This window comes from Pseudopodoces humilis, chromosome 2 (genome assembly GCF_049639895.1).
Source record: "Pseudopodoces humilis isolate 2021_Gansu_Grassland_sample_001 chromosome 2, ASM4963989v1, whole genome shotgun sequence".
In the NCBI taxonomy this organism is placed as follows: Eukaryota; Metazoa; Chordata; class Aves; order Passeriformes; family Paridae; genus Pseudopodoces; species Pseudopodoces humilis.
Window position 1 is genome coordinate 40,797,521 of NC_142201.1, and position 18,011 is coordinate 40,815,531.

At 38.4% G+C, this 18,011-nt stretch overlaps 1 protein-coding gene across 1 annotated transcript in view; it reads right to left on the reverse strand.

Annotated features, from left to right (window-relative positions):
- The window catches only part of GPC6 (glypican 6), a 712,773-nt gene that overhangs the window by 48,513 nt on the left and 646,249 nt on the right, over positions 1–18,011 (reverse strand). Inside the window, exons 6-7 of the mRNA XM_005516797.2 lie at positions 11,454–11,597; positions 7,175–7,204 (exon numbers count right to left, since the gene is read on the reverse strand). Coding sequence (XP_005516854.2) covers positions 7,175–7,204; positions 11,454–11,597 — 174 coding nt within the window. The remainder of the gene's footprint in view (positions 1–7,174; positions 7,205–11,453; positions 11,598–18,011) is intronic.

The window sequence follows — 18,011 nt, forward strand, 5'->3', positions numbered from 1 at the left end:
GATGTAGTCTGAATCTATTGCCTGAGCATAAGGGACAAGGGGAAGACATGTAAACATTCTCCTCTTTCTCTTGTGAGGCAAACAGGTTACAATTCAGATTTTGTTAACTTGGGTATTATGAATATCATGCTTTACAAGAACAACTGATTTGTTTTTCTGGATCACTCCATTCCCACAGTGCAAATAAATGGTTAGAAAACCATACAGAGGCAATGAGCAATGACTGGGAATCCTGCATCTTCTACTTCAGAAGAAAAGGTCTGAAAGATAGAGCTCATTAAGGTGTTCAAGACAGGAAGAGAGTTTTAATGTGTGTTCAATGCTGAGCACATTGTGACCCCTTGTTGCCAAACCAAGCAGAAATATCATCAAACTGTATGATAGTAATTCCCTAGAATATCCAGACCATGAGCTCCAGAAAGAAGAATCTATGAACGAAATTCATCTCACATGATGTCAGTCTTCCTGTTTGAACTACAAACTCTTCTTCTGCAGACAATGAGAAGCATTGAGAAGCAGGAACTGAAGAGTCCAAGTGCTACTTAATCCAACAAAGATTTTAAAAGTAGCTCAGATCAGCTGTGCCCTGAAAGTGCCTATTTCTCTTAACTGAGGATGTTAACGAATTAATATGGATAACAAATAATGAAGGATATATTATCTGTCTGGCTCTAGGGTTAGATACCCCCATTTGGTCAACTGGATTTTGTCTGAATGAGGGAATAAGAGTTGGAAGGATTTTTATGTACAAATAATTTCTAATATTATAAATGTTCTCTGATTTTTTAAGCCCATTGGCATTCACTGTGAGATCACAGAAAAGGAACTTTCTCACAGGTTCATTTACAATGCAGTGATTTTTTTCCTCTAAACGACTGATGCTTTTTTCAGCAGAAGAAATACATTACTCAAATTCCAGTTATTTCTCCATATATATCACACTTTAATATAGGAGCACTTTAGGTATGTTATATTAAAAACACAATGCACTTTAAGCAATTAGCTTTTTACTTTACTTTTTCTAGCAGTTACTTAGGTAACACAGTTATTATTATGTACTGGATATTTTTATGGCCTTGAATGTTTCAAGAGAAAAACAACTTTCACTCTGGTCTGTTTTCATGTGGATTCCTACATAGTGTTTATGCTGTCCAAATATATAATAGAAAAAGAAAATTCTCAGCACTTTAAAGCAAAGGCTAATCCCAGGCTTATCCTCGGGACTGCTAAGAGCTGGTTGAGTATTCGAAGCATGGTTTGCTCCCATAGAAATGAGCAGTAACGTCAGCTGTCCATCAGGATCTGGCAGTGCATTAGTCTTGCCTGAATTTAAATCTATCAATGTGTGTGTTGATATGTCATCTGGGTGTCTAAGAACCCACCAGAGACAGTGGAGACAGGGAATGAGGTTCAGTTCCTCTGCCTTTGGAAACCTTCCCTCTCTTCCAGAACAGATGTCAAATAGGTCCTGCACCATTCCTGAGGCTCATGTGAAGCCTCTCTCTGGAAAGGCTGTGACCTCTTAGTCAGTGGCATCTAGACAGTTATTCAAGTTGCCAGTGTCTCATTTTGGTATATTTTAAGATCTTACGAGTAGCTCTGAGCTCCCTCATTCAATATAGATACAAATGAATTTAATGCCATGTTGGAGTCCTGTAGAGCATCCAGAGGACGGAAGAACTTCTGTAAGGCCTTTATCACATATCTCAGCTCTTTGCAGATGCCTAGATAGTTCAGGGCATGTCACTTATCATGACACTTGTGTTTCAGCAAATAATTTCTGTCTGTTACTGACCCCCTTGACTAGCTCTCCACTGCTACCATGGATGATTAACAAATCCAGCTCCAGAGAGCACCTGTATTAGAGACACTGAATCAGACAGAGTGAATTCCATTTCTTTTGTACCAGAAATAACATTTACATGATGTACATTCAGTACAAAAGCACCAAGACCCAAAAAAACCCAACAAAGACATGTACACGATGGTAATTTATGATTGCTGCCACCAGATCACAAAGTCATTGGAACATGGTGAAATTGTGAGCTTCTATTCAGTCCACAGTTGACTACATCTGAGTCTTTAATTCTAATAGTCTTAGTCACTTTCACTTTGGGGACTTAGTCACTTTCACTGTCTGGGGAGAAGTCGGGTATCGACTGCTCAGGATTTAGATTAACTCAGCTCTAGTCCTCTGTAACCTCAATATCTTGTAAAGCCTAATGTTCTTCATAGCTGATGGAGAAACATTGGCACTTCCACAGAGCTATTCATGTAACCTCTGGCAGATATCTACATCAGACCGGGAATTACCCTCTGAAAATGCTTGTTTTCTTAACCAGCTGTGCCAGTGTTCCATACTACTCAATCCTAATCCTGTAGGCAGAGTTGTCTGTTACTGTGTACCTCAGTACTGGCAGTGTCCAGAACAGGATCTGTTGAAGTGCCTTTCAGGTATTCTCTCATTTTCCATGTTGACTATGCTGTCAACTGAATTTATATTACCTTTTATATTTATTATTACAGTAATATTACATATTACTGAATTTGTAATATGCTAGCTACTCATTTTTCCCTAATGTGGACCTGTGAGGTTGCTAGTGTCTACACCCAGACCTAGGATCTAGAAAATGCTGTTGTGTTTGCTCAGAGATGCACAGTCTTAGGCTTATCCTCTGTTAATGCATACAATTTGATGTGATGAATCCATGCTTTTCCCTTCCCCAGTATAATTAATCATCATATTTCCCATCAAACATCTGTAACTAGCAACTCAAGATTTACTGTTCACATTACATTACATACAGCTCTGCATTACAGAAGCATCCTGTATTGCTATCCCAACAACCAAGACTGACACATTGATATGATTGAGGGATGGTAAAAATTGAAGGATGATAAGAGGAGGAAAACAATACAGGAAATTTTTCCTAATGTAAAATATTTGGTTTTGACTATAGAAGGGTCACAAAAGGGTCCCCATTTGTAATGAAGATAAACCTTTTTATTCCTTATATTTTACCTCTCTTTAGACACCGTAATACATATCAAAGTCCATAAAGTGCCATTTTCTGTCTATTACAATCTAAGGAAAACATATGAGATGTTTAGTTTGGGGAATCAGTTTCAGCCTGCTGTAGCCTACTCTTTGTTCTAAGTGGAGTTCAGCACTGCACACTCCTGTTACAAGTTCACAATATATCCATCTGCTGCAGTATAACAAAATAAAATAATCTGCAAAGGCTGGAGAAAACTAATTGCGAGTAAAGCATAAAACATGTTTTTCTTTGGAGAGTGAGATTCACTATTTTAAACTAATTTAGAAATTAACAAAGTTTTAATTTCTCGCTTGGCATCTACACTTGTACACAACTGACTTTGTTGTGGAAAGACATTTTATGTTCTGTAGTCACACAAAAAAGGACCCTCTAATTCTCCATTTTTTATGAAAACTTAAAACTTGTTGGCTGCACTCATCTTAACAATGCAAGAATTCATCATCACAGTGTAACACCTTCCAGGGTGGCAGGCAGCCATCACTGTTACTGTCATATTACTTGGAAGCATCTAAATAAGCATGGTTTATGCACTGCAAGTGGCAACACAAGCCCTGCCACAAATTATTAAGCCATATTTTTTTTTCCTAATATGATATCAAAACACTAAATATAGAAGACTAAATGTAGACTATCTTTATCATGAACAAGATCATTAAGAACTGACTTTTCCTTCTGCAGATTCATGCACAGACACATGAAATGAAATGTGATGTCTACCTTTGGAAAGAACAGTGCAAATGTATTTCCTGCTTAGATTAATCTTCCAGAGGCTGGAAAGTTTGTAAACTTTCTGTGTATTGGAAAACACCCCTACTCTTTATTGAGCAGAAGCTGAAATATCAAATGGAAAAAAGTAGATTTTAATCCAGATTTACAAGGTGAAATTTCCATTGAATAGAAGTTGTGCAGCCTTGAAATTAACAATTTTTGTTTGAGTATAGCTATCCTTCTAGGTACCTGATGATACCATAGTAATGAGTATGATTAGCAGTATGATAAGAACTATGTGTCAATATATCTTATAGATCGAAATCTCCTTTGTGCACATCTGATTCATAGAGCCTAGCTCAAATGCTAAGAATTATGGTTACATTTAGACATCTACAAATTGGATCTCTGAATTAATCATCCAGATTCTATTCATCCTCAGTGGGGAGAAGAGGGTAATTCAGATTATTGTCTTCTCTAAATGAGTATTTTAAGCAAGCTCTGGAGGTGCTATTTACATCTGTTAGTAAAGGAATGAAGTGATAGCTCAGACTTTGATTGCAACATTAGAAACATGAAAAACTAGGACAAATAAATCCCAGTTCATGTTTATCTGGTTTGTTAGGGCACAGATGTGCAAATTTTAGCCTTCTCTTTACTCTAACAGCCAAGTTCAGCAATGACATAATTTATCAATGTACACCAAGTGAGGACCCATGACTGTGCCATTGCTTCATCTTCATCTTTGCCGAAAGTCTGGTGATTAAGACCGGATTCTATCTGCAGGTTTTGTATACCCCACCTCTCTAACAGTGATCCATAGTACCATGCACACCCCTAAGACTTTCCTGGAAATGAGATGATGACTCTCAGTGGGTCTTCACACCCATCAGGTAAAGGAAGTTCAACTAGTACTAAAAAGTCCATTTTAGAAGATGATCAAGCAGGCACTGTGTTCCATGAGACATCACTCTTCAGGCAAGGCAGAAACTGCATGGCAGTCAAGATTTGTGCATTTTCTTTGACAACTAATTAACGTGGAGACGTGTGGCCCCTGTCCCTGCTGGGAGATGGCCTTTCCTTGCCCATGCTAGTCAGGGTCTGAGCAGCACGCAGACCCATTCCACCTGAAGACAGAGGCAACCACTGTAACAAAGCTCTGTCTTAACAACCTCCTCACGCACGTCCGGAATGCAATGCATCAGATACAGCAGCATGCACAACTGTCCACCTGGGGGATGGAATAATATCACCGTTTTTAAAAACAGGACTCTGTCAGGTCTCCCAGGAGGGTTCTGACAGCCACCATCATTCATCCACCTTTGCCACCTGGAAATGGCATTTACCATGAGGGAAAAAATGATCGCACAGACTTAAACTTAGATATTGCTGTGAGACAGAAACTGAGGCTAAACAGAACTTGATACTAGGAAAACCCTTATTTTTGGAGAACCAATGAAAGCCTAAATCTAACACCAAATCGCTAACTGACCTCAACAAAGGTGGTAAAACACATTTATTCATTTTGCATATTGCATCCAAACAGATAATAAGAAATAGGACTCTATCTAAACATGCAAAATGTAAAACTGGAGGATCATCGCATAGATAACACCACAGAGTTATCAAATCCAACAGCAGTCTAAGGGTTTTGGGGTAGTAGCCTGTGGGAAGCCAGTGGGTTTCTAAAACACTTAAGAAAGCCTGTCATCTTCAGCCTTCAGAGTGTGACCCAAAACTCCAGAGTTATGATGTATTTTACAGGCTCATTGTTCATATCTTATCCTATGGCCTCAGTATACTGAAGATATTTGAAAATTAATCCCAGAACTTTAAACCCTCTAAGACTTATATCTTCTAGATTTTATTCTGGGGTCTCTTGAGGAAAAAAAATACCTTGAGGATAAACATCTATCCCAGGAATATTGTGCTATCGTGGTATGTATTTAACAGTTCAAGATTGTGGACCAAATGGAGTCTAACAAAACTTAAATGAAAACTTCACTTTTAGGAGTGCCTTGGAGGATTCCCTGGCCAATTCAGATCAATGTCTGAATACAGTCCTGTTACTTTTAGTCTTTTATAGTGAAAATGCAAAGCAGATTATATTTTTTTAAAGTCATATTTTCTATTTCATGTAGTTTTGGAGCACTGGGAAAAAGTTGCCCACAACTGATTTATTAGGTTACCATCACGTTTTTTCACTGTAACGAAAAACATAGCACAGTGGAACAAAAAAGTTAAAGAGACTTAAAGTGCATCAGAATTTATTCCTATAAAGGATAGTTCAGGGTATTTTTCTCATGGAAATTGAGACTTTATCTACTTTTACTTTAAGGAAATCAGTAGGGATGCTAAAAGAACATTTTCCCACAAAGTGTGACACAGTATATTCCCCTCCCCAGGGTAAAGAGCATAAAAGGTGTTCTTTCTCAGACAGGGTGCATGCTCATCCACTAATCTATGCAGCCACTGTACTGTACGTGAATGCAAATCACCCATGAGTGCCACAGCCAATTTCTCAGTTGCTTGTCTCCATAGTATGCATGTGCATTATGTATTATATGTTTAATAGTGCATCAGCTCCCAGGTGAAAAATCAAGAAAACTTCCATGTCTTCCTGAAAGGAGATGTGGAATTATTTTATACACGTCCAGCCAGGTCAGGCTGCAGTATGTTCTCGGGAGAAATTCCAGCTGAATTAAGACAGCACTGCTGTACAGTGATGTGGTGGATACAGAGGTACTTGGGGCAGCTCAAACACAGGAAACAGCATGGCTGTATCAGCATGGTGCTCTCTGTAGACTAATTAGTCCTGCTAAGAAGCTGGACTATTAAGTCCATGCTAAATGCAAATCTGTGCAATGTTCCTGCCTTCCCCTTGGGCTGTGCTGAATGAGCTCTGCTGAGGAAAGCTTTTCTGTCTGGAACCAGGGACCTCTAATAGCCACAAAAACTTATGAAGCTGTAAAGCATAAGGAGATTGGCGAGCGAGACAAGGGCAGTTTTAGGGAGAGAGCTCAGGAAGGCCTGGGAGCTCATTTCCATTGCTCCAGGCACAGGACTCAGAGCCAAATGCTACTGTAGTGTCTGTGTTACTCCACACACCCCTGTGGGGTTTGAGACTATGGGGATGCTTACACCAGTTTTTAGTTCACATAGCTCCTCTCTGGGGATAAAGCATCATCCTTGAGGTGAGAGAAAAATACTGGAAGGCAACAGCAGCTCTGGGCACTGGGCAAAATGAAATTAGAATGCAAAATTATGGAAAGAACTGCTAGTATTTTGGACTACAAGATACACACACAAAGTAAAGATGGTGAAGGTGAAACTTAAACAAGTATTTTGTCCAGCATTGTACAAAGACAAATGGGAATGAAGTGAAGAATAAGAATACCAAAGCTTACACCATGCTGCATTGTCCTCCAGATAGTCCTCTGGGAAGCAAGAGGGAAACAGATTCAGGGAACAGAAAAACAAAACAAAACAAAACAAAATAAACCACAGGTTATACCAAACAGGCAACCACAGAGAAGATAACGAGTCTTTATAAGCAGTTGACTTCAAATGAGAAACTTTTGATCATGCTGTACAGAAGCAGGTGTGCTTAGTGGTTAAAATTATTTTGACTTTTGACAATTTCTAAATTTATTGATCTTCAGATGTACTTGCTATATGCTTGGACTAAGATCGTCACTTTTTGGCACTTTGTAGTAGAGGGATATGGAAAGATTTCTCTGAGCTGTTCAGGTCTATATCTTAGGATGAAATGAATTGTGCTTTAGAAATATATGATCTCAAATCAGTTGCCTAAACCCATGCTTCGACAACTGAAGAAAGGCCTATATTTCTCTCTGTAAAAATTAAAGCCATCTGGACTCAAATCAAGGTAGCTGGTTCTAGGTATCTGCACTGTGGATTTCTACACTGAATCAGAAAAGTCCTCATTTTTGCTACTGTTATAATCAGTATAAGGTGGAATACAGTTATCTGAATGAAGGCAGAGCAAGTGAATTTAGCAGCTCTGATATATTCCACCCTACTCCCAAACAGTCTCCTGTAACCTCACTTTCACCTTTGGACATCTTGAAGAGCACAGGCATCTCAAAGAGCATTAGGTGACTATATTTATGTAGCTGAATTTCACATGGTGCAACCTGCAGAGAACTGTTCTGTTCTCCCACTTGGATGCCTCATAGTGAACATCCACTAGAGTGTTCTGTCCAGACTTCAGCTGCCAGTCCAGGGGAGCGTAAGTCTCAAATTACTGTTCTATCTTAAAGCTCAGTTAGATGACTTAAATACTCCAAGGCATGTCCATCTTGTCTATCTACATGTGGATATTCCAGCTGAGTCTATTATTTCCCAGTCTTTGAGCAATGTCTGTGACAGACGGGGTGAATCACTCTCCAAAGATATATGTCTCTCTCCACTGACTTCAGAAAGAGCCTTTTAGGCCCAGTGCTGTGAAGATGTCATTGAATTGTCTGAGCATAAGTATCTTGAATTGCTTGAGCTTCTGTAGTGTACTCAAGCCAGCTCCCCTCTGCTGCTCCAGGGGTCTACTGGTCTCCTTTAGTCCTCTGCTGGTCCTATATTTCAGATACCCTAGGATGTCTCAGATGGTGCTTTTCATCCATCCTTAGACAAGACTCTCAAACTCTACATAACTTCCTAAATCCATCAGATGCTTTAAAACCACATATACCATAGCTTTTGGAGGATATTTAAGTTTTTCCATATTTCTTATAATTAATTTTGATCTATTTCTTATTTGTTAAGCCTTACTTGTTACAGCTATGACAATAACACAGAGAAATCACTTTCCCTCCTTTTGGAATGGAATAGCTGGATTAATCACATAAGCTCAGGCAAGGATGAAGGAGCACTTTCTCAGGTGGGTTCAGTACCTGGTAATTTCAGTGTAGGCTTCTTATGAGGGCTGCTTTGTGCAACACACCTGATAAAATATGGCCAAATGAATTAAGCTTGTAAGTGGGGATATGAACAGGAGCAAAACAGAATTCAGTTCAGATATGCTGCATGTTTGTATTGAAATGCAGAGGAAATATTTTCTAAACTTGTTTTTTTCTGCTGTCAAAGACAGATAAAAGTAGAATGCTTTGTCACTTCTTTTGAGGTTTTGGTAACTGTATGTTTGGACTTTGTGGTGACAGTTTAAAGTTAAATGGTCTGACAGTGTTTCATGAACACAAACTCCAGAATGGACTTAATGTAACACTGAACAGTCTTCAGAATCACAAGAAAAATCTTGTTTCTTATATCTATAATAATCAAAATGGTCTTTAAGTGTTTGAAATTACCAACAAAATACTAATATTGCAGTGTATTTATATGAAATAAGCAACAGAAAATGATAAGTGTGCAGACAGGAAAACTGCTGTGCATGTGGTCCTCCTTACATCCTGTTAACAATGCAAGGGTTGGAAGTATCCAAATGAAGTTGGTCCTCCAAGCTCTGGCTATAGTTAATGAAGAGAGATACGTCATTTGGGGAATGATTCAGCACATGGAAAGCTGAGATTCTAACACAGGTTAAATGGTGTTTCTGTGAGGCAGGAGTGTAGCATTTCTATCCTTCTGGATAAAATTACACAAGATGGTGTGAGATGCAGGCAGTGACCTTTCCCAAGAGCTGCTAAGGGATTACAGCTCTGAAATAAGGCCGTCTGCTCTAATCCACATAAACTACCTTTCCTAGCTCCACTGAGATCAGCAGCCATCTCTGAATTGAGAGATGGTTGGTCCCAGCCCAGAAGGAGACAACACATTCATCACTGCCATTTGAAGGTGGATTTGATACCAACACTCATCATTAACAGACCATAAACAGTAATTACTTTAAATACCATCAGCAAGATCAGGAAATAGGAATTTGATTTGAACACTTTTTTAAATTAACAGCAGAAATACAAAACTCCTTGTTTTTTTCCTGAAATAATGCATGAACAAAATGAGTTAAATCATATGGAGATAAGTTCCCCTTTCAAAGTCTAGAAGTTATAAAGAATTATCTGCATTGGCAACTTTCATTAGTTTCAGCCTTTAAAGGCTGGCAGCTTAGGACATATCTCTGTTTTATACAGTGTGCTGCTCAGTATTTTGCAAGTTAGTATTTTAAAAAGAATATTAATGTGTTCAGAAGTATTCTTTTTACGTTGATATGTAATGTATCTTAAACCTTCATTTTTCATTACAGAAATGCTTGAACTGTTTTTACATTACTCAGACTAATCCAAGCTGAGCTGGGCTTCCAGTGCCTTCCTTTTTGTGCTCTTCCTCCCATTTCAGCTGTTTGCAACCTTTAGATTTGACAAAGCATGATTGAAACATAAAGGCTTTGGTGACCTTTCACTTCACCTTGGCCAATTCTACATTAAGATCCAGGCCTCTGCTCCAAGCAATGCAGAAGGACTGGTTCTCTGAATCTGAAGTGAAAGGGTAAAATTAAGATCCCATCAAATATAGATTGAGTATTGCCAGTCAGATTTTTAGCCTGAGATGTTGCACTGCGCTATGATCCTGCTGTGGTAGGATCTACAATGCAGGTAAGCATCTTCTCTGCTTCTCCTTTTAGGATAACCAGGCTACACTAATTCAAAAGTTGAGAACTAGCAAATGTTGCTTTTTGCTGCAGGGTAATCCCATGTCTTGACTAGAAATGCCATGTTATTTTCCTATTGAGTTACCATGAAAATTGACAGGAGAGTACATAGAGCACAGCATAGACAGAAGTGATTTGAAAGACTTGGCACTGTGAAAAACTACTGTGACAATCACATGAATTTGATGAATGATGGTGTCAAGGAGATACCCGGGTCCTCATCTGCATTGGTATATTTGGGTACTCTCTTCAGCAAGTCAGACCAGTGTTCTGCAAGTGTGCAGCAATAAGCTGAGGGGATGTAATACAGCCTTTTTAAAATAAGAAACTCCTCATTTATGCTCATTGGTTTTACCTAGAGGTGATTGCTGGGATGGTAGTAACTACTGGCTGTAGTAATTAGCCCTCTATTAATCTATAGATATATAAATAGCAGGAACATTGAAGTCTGAAACGTGAAACTGATGATTGGTAGTAAAGAAAATGATCTTATGCTAAAGTATTTTTCTTTCCAAAATGATTGAATAAGTAAAGCAAGATTAACGATCACTGAAGTTTTAGCTGATTAGACAGTTGTTGAGATGGATAGAAATAAAGCAGTGGTAATTTTATAATTAAGTAAAGAAGTGAAACAAATCAAGGTGCCTTTGCAAGGGTTTAAGTTAAAGAACTAGATGATAAAAATGGCCTTAATACATAACTTCTTTATAAAATAAAATAAAATAAAAAAATAAAATATTGTCGTAGAGCACTTTTGATACATAATTTATACTGCAAAGTATCTGCAAAGGCTTATGTGGTTTTTGGCTGCTAGGAAACAGTTTATTCTCTTCTAACAAGTCTAATACAGAAAAACTGAGCCATACTGCTCTCCTACAACAAAATCCTATACCATTTCCACTGGAAAAAAAAAACCAACAAAAGCTTTACAGAATGCTGGAACAGCTGGAAAAGAAACTATAAAGAGTGATCATAAAATTATTAAATCAGGAGATGACCACCTTCTAGTATATAGCCAAGCCTTTTGTAATAATTTGAAGATGGAATATATTTCACCTTACCAGCCTATCCAAACTTGTACCAGCAGCAGTTGTAGGTCGCTCCTCTGGGTTATATGGCCTAAACCTGGTGTTGAAGTTTTCAGGGACAGAACGGGAAGATCTCAGGGCAGGTGCTGGTTTAGGTTGGCCACATCCTTGGAAAACCTGAAAAAGACATTCATGGTTATATGTTGGTTATATGAAAATCATAAAAAAAAGGAGAGCTGGTATTTTGTAGCCTCTTTATTCTTTCTTTTGTATACTTGAAACAAGGTTTGACTGACATTTTTATACTTGTGAATTGAGTGCTTGGCCTGCATTAAAACTCAGGTTAATAATTTAGAATTATTAATCACGTGGTGAAGGTATAGAAACATACAGGGACTTTAAAACCCCTTTAATTTAAGAAGGTGATTATTATGAGAAATTAACATCTGAAACATCTTAATTGCTGTCTTTCCAGGAAGAAAAATGCACAAAAGGATGTTCTTTGTGGCAGAACATAGTTGATAACTGTTTTCAGTTTTGTAAAAATGTGGTATTTACCCAGAATCACAGGTCATCCATAATCCCTACCTACAGCTCTTTCTACCTTGCAATCTTATTTGTAGTCTTAGAGAAAAGGTCAATGATGAAATAGTCTTGCAACTGGATAACTTTCTTATTCCCTACCAATCTCTCCCTAAAAGAAGGATGAGGCAGACTGAGTGGGCAACAGTAATAATGATTTTCTGCTAGTGTGTTTGTTTTCTGGGTGTAGAAAATAATGTTCGGGGTTATGAAATTTTTCATATACTTCCATTTGGAAAGATAGTTTCAGTATTGTGTATTTGGTAGGTACTAAAGGACACAGAGGACACTTTGGACTACTGGATATCAAGCATATTTCCCAGATGCATTTTCACACAAGTTGCACATCCAAAAAGAGAAAGAATATCCATGGAGTTGTAATTTCCAAGTGCTCTCAAAAGGTAGCATCCTAGTTTTTGCCTTTGTACCAACTTTTTCAGTTTTAGAATCATCCTTATGGTTTTGTGACAGTTGCATTTTGGCTGTTTAAACATTTTGCCTCCACCCAAAAGAAAAAAAAAATTAAATGTCAGAATTTCTCGTAAGATATATTATACAAAACCCTAATGCCATACACAGTCTGTTCGAATGATGCTGTGTCTTGACTGTATGACCAAATGACTCCTTTCTGTGTGGCTATGTTGGTTTCTGTGGTCAGGTTTTGGTAGCAGGGGTGCTCCAGGGGTGGTTTCTGTGCGAAGCTGCTCGAAGCTTCCCCCATGTCCAGCAGAGCCAATGCCAGCTGGCTCCAGGGCAGAGGCTCTGCTGGCCAAGGCTGGGCCAATCAGAAATAATGGTAATGCCTCCATGATAACATAGTTAAGAAGGAAAAAAAAAATAAATCATTGTGCAGTTGTAATGGGTGCCAGAGAATAGCAGAATGAGAACATGTGATGGGAACAGCTCTGCAGACCCCAAGGTCAGTGCAGAAGGAGGGCAGGAGGTGCTCCAGGTGCCTGAGCTGAGATTCCCCTGCAGCCTGTGGTGCAGCCCATGGTGAGGCAGCTGTGCCCCTGCAGCCCATGGAGGTCCATGGGGATGCAAATATCTGCCTGCAGCCCCTGGAGGAGACCTACACCAGAGCAGGTGGTGCCCCAGAGGAGGCTGTGACCCCGTGGGAGCCCTGTGCTGGAGCAGGGTCCTGGCAGGGACCTGCAGCCCATGGAGAGAGGAGCCCACTCTGGAGCAGGTCCTGGTAGGACTTGTGACCCTGTGAAGGGACCCACACAGGAGCAGGCTGTGCCTGAAGGACTGCACCCCATGGAAGAGTGACCCACGTCCGTGGTGAAACTTCTGTTTCTTTCAGGGTACATTAAATTTGCTCTCAGTTAGGTTTCCTAATGTTAATTTTGAGGCCCCAGATGATTCAAAATTTGCTGAAAGAAGCTGATTCATACTAAATATATGTCCAATCATCAAGTCTGCTTTGGCTCAAAGTCCAGCAGGTCAGCTGTTGTATAGCCATTGGGATTTTTAATTTATGAGTGGAATACTGTTTGGTCTGGTTTGAGAATATCTGTTTAAAGAGTTTCAAGCCTCCCTAGTCCTGGGTTCTATTGGACAATAAATTAATGTAATCAACTAAGAAAAATTATTTTAGCTTGTAAAGCTCTAAATCTTTCATCAGGAAAGAATCTTATTTTTTATCTGTGAAGAAAATTCAACTAAGATTAATATTCAAGATTTGTACATAATTGCGTAGGATAGTGTACAATTTAAATGTACAATGTAATCTATATGTTAAGAGCATGAATTATACTTTGAAAAGTTTACTTAAGTTTCTTCTGACTTGAGATAAGTTATGCACTGAATACATAATTGTTTATTTAGGCATCTATGAAATCCCATTTACTCAATTAAGCAACTGGGCATTTGCCTGCAAAGCAAGTGACAGTTATCTAAAACATAAAACTAGATTCTCAGGAGAAAGGAAAGTGAGGGCACGTCTCCTTAAATGTCCCAGTGTGTGATTGTTAAGCTACTTGTATGACCATGTGGTGCAACTGCAAGTCTACACAGTTTATATTTCATCTTTCTTATGATGTATTGAAAAAAACCCAACAGAGACTTTGTGGCATTTATCTTCATACAGATAGTTGAAGCAAGAGGTTTTATACAAACCAATTTACATATAGTCAGACAATAATAGAGATGGAAACTAGACAGTATTTAACAGATAAAATTAATTAATTAATCTAATGATTTAATTTTAGATTCATTTACATCACAGAAAAAGAAATAACTTGCTCTTTAAATGACCTAACAGAAATGCAGTAAGGATACAATAGTCAGTAACTGAATTTTGAGTGCAAAAGAGATGTTTTTTAATTTACATCCTGGTATTAAGTGACAGAACACAAAATGTAAAGAAGATAACTAATATTAACAAATGCTTCCTAAGAAGAAGCACAAGAAATACTTCTTTGCAATGCTACTGAGAGGTATTGAACAATTTCTGGAAAAATATTCAGGTGTTTCATTATACATGCTGTGAATTGATAACATAAACCCACTCTCTAAAAAATTGTATTTTATATATAATTGGTGCAGTCCATTTAATCTGAATTTAGAGAATGGATTACATTTGAAATTAAGAACGCTAGTTTTAATTGTCATCCTGTATGTGTCTACATTTAAGCTATACATCTAAGATAGGGGAGATCAGAAGCTGCCTTCTGTTTCTCTTTTATCAGCATCTACAGTAGTTTGGGATGTTCTGGGATATCTGAGACACTTGTTAAGATTTTATAACATGAAACCATTTCCCACTGAACTGCAGTTAAAGCTCAAATGGACCAAATCTCTATGGTCAAGGATATGAACCAAGCCATGAGAACAAATCAACAGAGCCAGTGAAGAATTAAATCTCTTGAGCTGTCTAAATGGAAGTATCTCCTTCAGGACCAGGATGTAGATACTGTAGGAAAAAAAGAGCCCCTTTCCCAGGAGAATTTGAAGTTTAGAATTTTGCAGAAGACATAGTTTGTTCTCTGTGAAGTCTTGGGTCATACTGTTATTTATCCATGTGCTAGTGCTCAGTGTTTCCAGTTGAGTGTCTCTATATGATTCTGCTCCATTGACTCTTCAGATAGAATAGCATTGATTTTTTACCTGAAATGCCATTATATTTTTCCTGCACAGAGCTCTGGAAAGAACACAGATAAATGAAGAGGTTTTCTTAATATGAAACTTGTGGACTATTTTAAGAAGAACCTTGGATGTAGTTCTGTGAAGATATCCTCCTTATAAATAATGCATAGGTAGTCTGCTATGTCATGGAGCTCATTCATCCATTTAGCTGAAGTAATTGCTGAGAAGGAACATATATTTATAGGTTAAAATGGCACATCCATCAACTCAGATAAAAGCAGATTCAAGAACTTACTAAAGGGAAACTCTGTTATGGGATAGACTGTATGAAAGTGGAAAAATCTGGTCATGGCAGCCAAATGACTCTCACAGCAGTCTAACAATAATAACCTGTATAGGACCAGGCTGCTGCAGGAAATAGCTCAATATGTTGTGTTTTAAGAAGCAATGGAGACACAATTATGCTGATGCAACCAGACTAGGAATTTTCTCCACTTTCAAAAAAAATGGATGTTTGCATCTTTTGCACTGTTTTTTGAGTTTTCCTCCACTTGTGAATGAGCAATCTCTGGAGATATCAACTAGTAAACATTCATGTTTTTTAAATGGAGCAGATGTAGCACATACTTTTTGACTTGAAGTGGGAATCAAAGGTGTTGGTACTGACAGCCTTGTGGGAAAATTGTGAAGGCTCTCAAAACATTTGGCCAAGATTGAAATAAGCATTTATATGTTATGACTGAATATGACTACCTGAATTACCTCAGGGAGAATGAGAATGAAAATGTAAATGTATGCTATGACTAAGCTAGATATGAGCTGAACCTTGGGAAACAATGCACAAAATGTAAAAATTTTGCCTGAGAAATAATCTAATCAACATGTTGCTGAACACTGAATTTAGCACTATATTGTTCAAATACCAAAAATCTGTCACTGAAGAGTAACAGAAGGATTTCAATAAAGAGGATATCCTGTCTCAGCTATTGTAAGCAGAAATCCAAGGTAAATCTACTGCACCCTGACTTCTGCCAGAGGCAACCTTCAGGGAACATTACTCTAGTCTGGGTAGACCCAGGCTGAAAGGCCTATTCTTAAAAGGTACTGATGCCTCGGGAGGCGTCTCAGGCAGCCCAGGCTGCTTGTTTTGCACTCTCTGTGGTTTGGTTTGTGGAAGGTTCTATGAAAGAATGGCTGCAGGTGTTAGATAAGGAATCTAAGGAAACCAGTTCTGATGATCATCTGTCCTTGTCTTCTCTTGGAGAAGGGAAACTTTGGGTGTACTCAGAGCACAAAGTTCCTTCCAGCAGAAAGCCCTTGCGGCTTGGGATGTGACTTTCTACTGTTGCTCTTTTTCAACAAGAGTCTCCAGTTGTCATAGCTGCCAGGAATGGGACCTTCCCTGAGGCAAAATAAGGATTTTGTGTGGCTGTCATTAAGGGACATGACAGTTGTGCAAGGTGAGCAGCCAAGAAACCAAGAGATTTGTGGTCAGACTTCCTAGGCAGCCAGTGCTGAATACAAACTGCTGAGAAATACCAAGTAAACAGAGAAAGATTGCAGCCTCGTCATGAATTGGAGGATCTCAACATAATACTAGCACATGTTTAATGTGAACTGTGCAAAAAGAATGGACTATAATCATCACACAAACAAGAGAAGTTAATGGCCTGGGAACAGAGATGTGCCATTTTATGCAGTGAGAAATACTGGAATGTGTTTGAGTCTGAATGTCCCTTGTCAGTAGGACAAAGATAGAAGAGGTACATGTGGTATCTCTATAATTCTCTCAGTATTGACATACAGCCATCAAAAGAGGAAGAGGGTTTATGTCTTCTAAGGAAATGAAAGACAAGGAGTGAACTCAAGCAATAAGCCTTGACTGTCTGCACTGACTAATAGTTAAGTCATTGGCTTTTTCTTGGATTTTTGGAATAGGGAAAATTTATATAACTATATAACAGGAGCATTGGATTTTGGATTAAATAAGCTTTGTGTCTTCTACATCCTCTTTGTGCCTACAAAGAGGATGAAGCAAGTGGGAGCTTCTTGAAGAAGAAACCTTCTGTTTTCATTTTTTCCATTCCTTTTAAAAGAAAAACAACATTATATAACATGGCCAGAAATTCTACTGAATACAACATAGAGTCCTCTCCCAGACATCAACAAGATTTTTAAGTAGAAAAGGCTGCATGTCAGCGGTGAAAAACAATCTATGTGTATATGGGTGTTGCAGGCATAACATTATTAGTGCATCATCATTTTTCCACTGTGAAAAAGGCACTGACTGACTTGTGGAAAAATAGCTGTGATTCCTAGTCACCACATTTTTCAGTAGGTACAGTCAAATAAAAGGTACAAAATTGTCTGAAGAATGAGAAGATAGAAAAGACCATGATTTCAACACCCTGCTTGAAGCTGTCTGAGTGGCATCTCAGAATAATTGACGAGAGTGGCTTTTCTTCCACATTAGGTCTGTAATTGCATTCCATGCACCCCATTACATCTGGTGAGGTAACTGTCATTTCCACTGAAGCTCTAAGTGGTCAATATGTATAAGGGGGAAAAATTAGATGACAGAGGATGGATTCAAAGTCTGCTCGTATATTATCTCTGCAGGTCTGACCTGGCATAAGAAGAGAACAGCACTACAACCAGAGCCTTTGCCTTTTTTTTTAAAGGGTAAAAATTTCCATGTTACATGAAAAAGGATGGATATAACCTAGGAAATCAAGGAAATCACATCTCAGGAGAATAATGGTCCACAGAGAATATACAGAGGTCCCTCAAGGATAGACAGCTCTGTTATCTATGAAAATATAATTAAATAAATTTTTCTGATATAATTTCTTTTCTGCTCTGCAAGATTAAAAATAATATTGTCCTAGGTTTCTCTTAGAAGAAAAACCTCTGCATTGC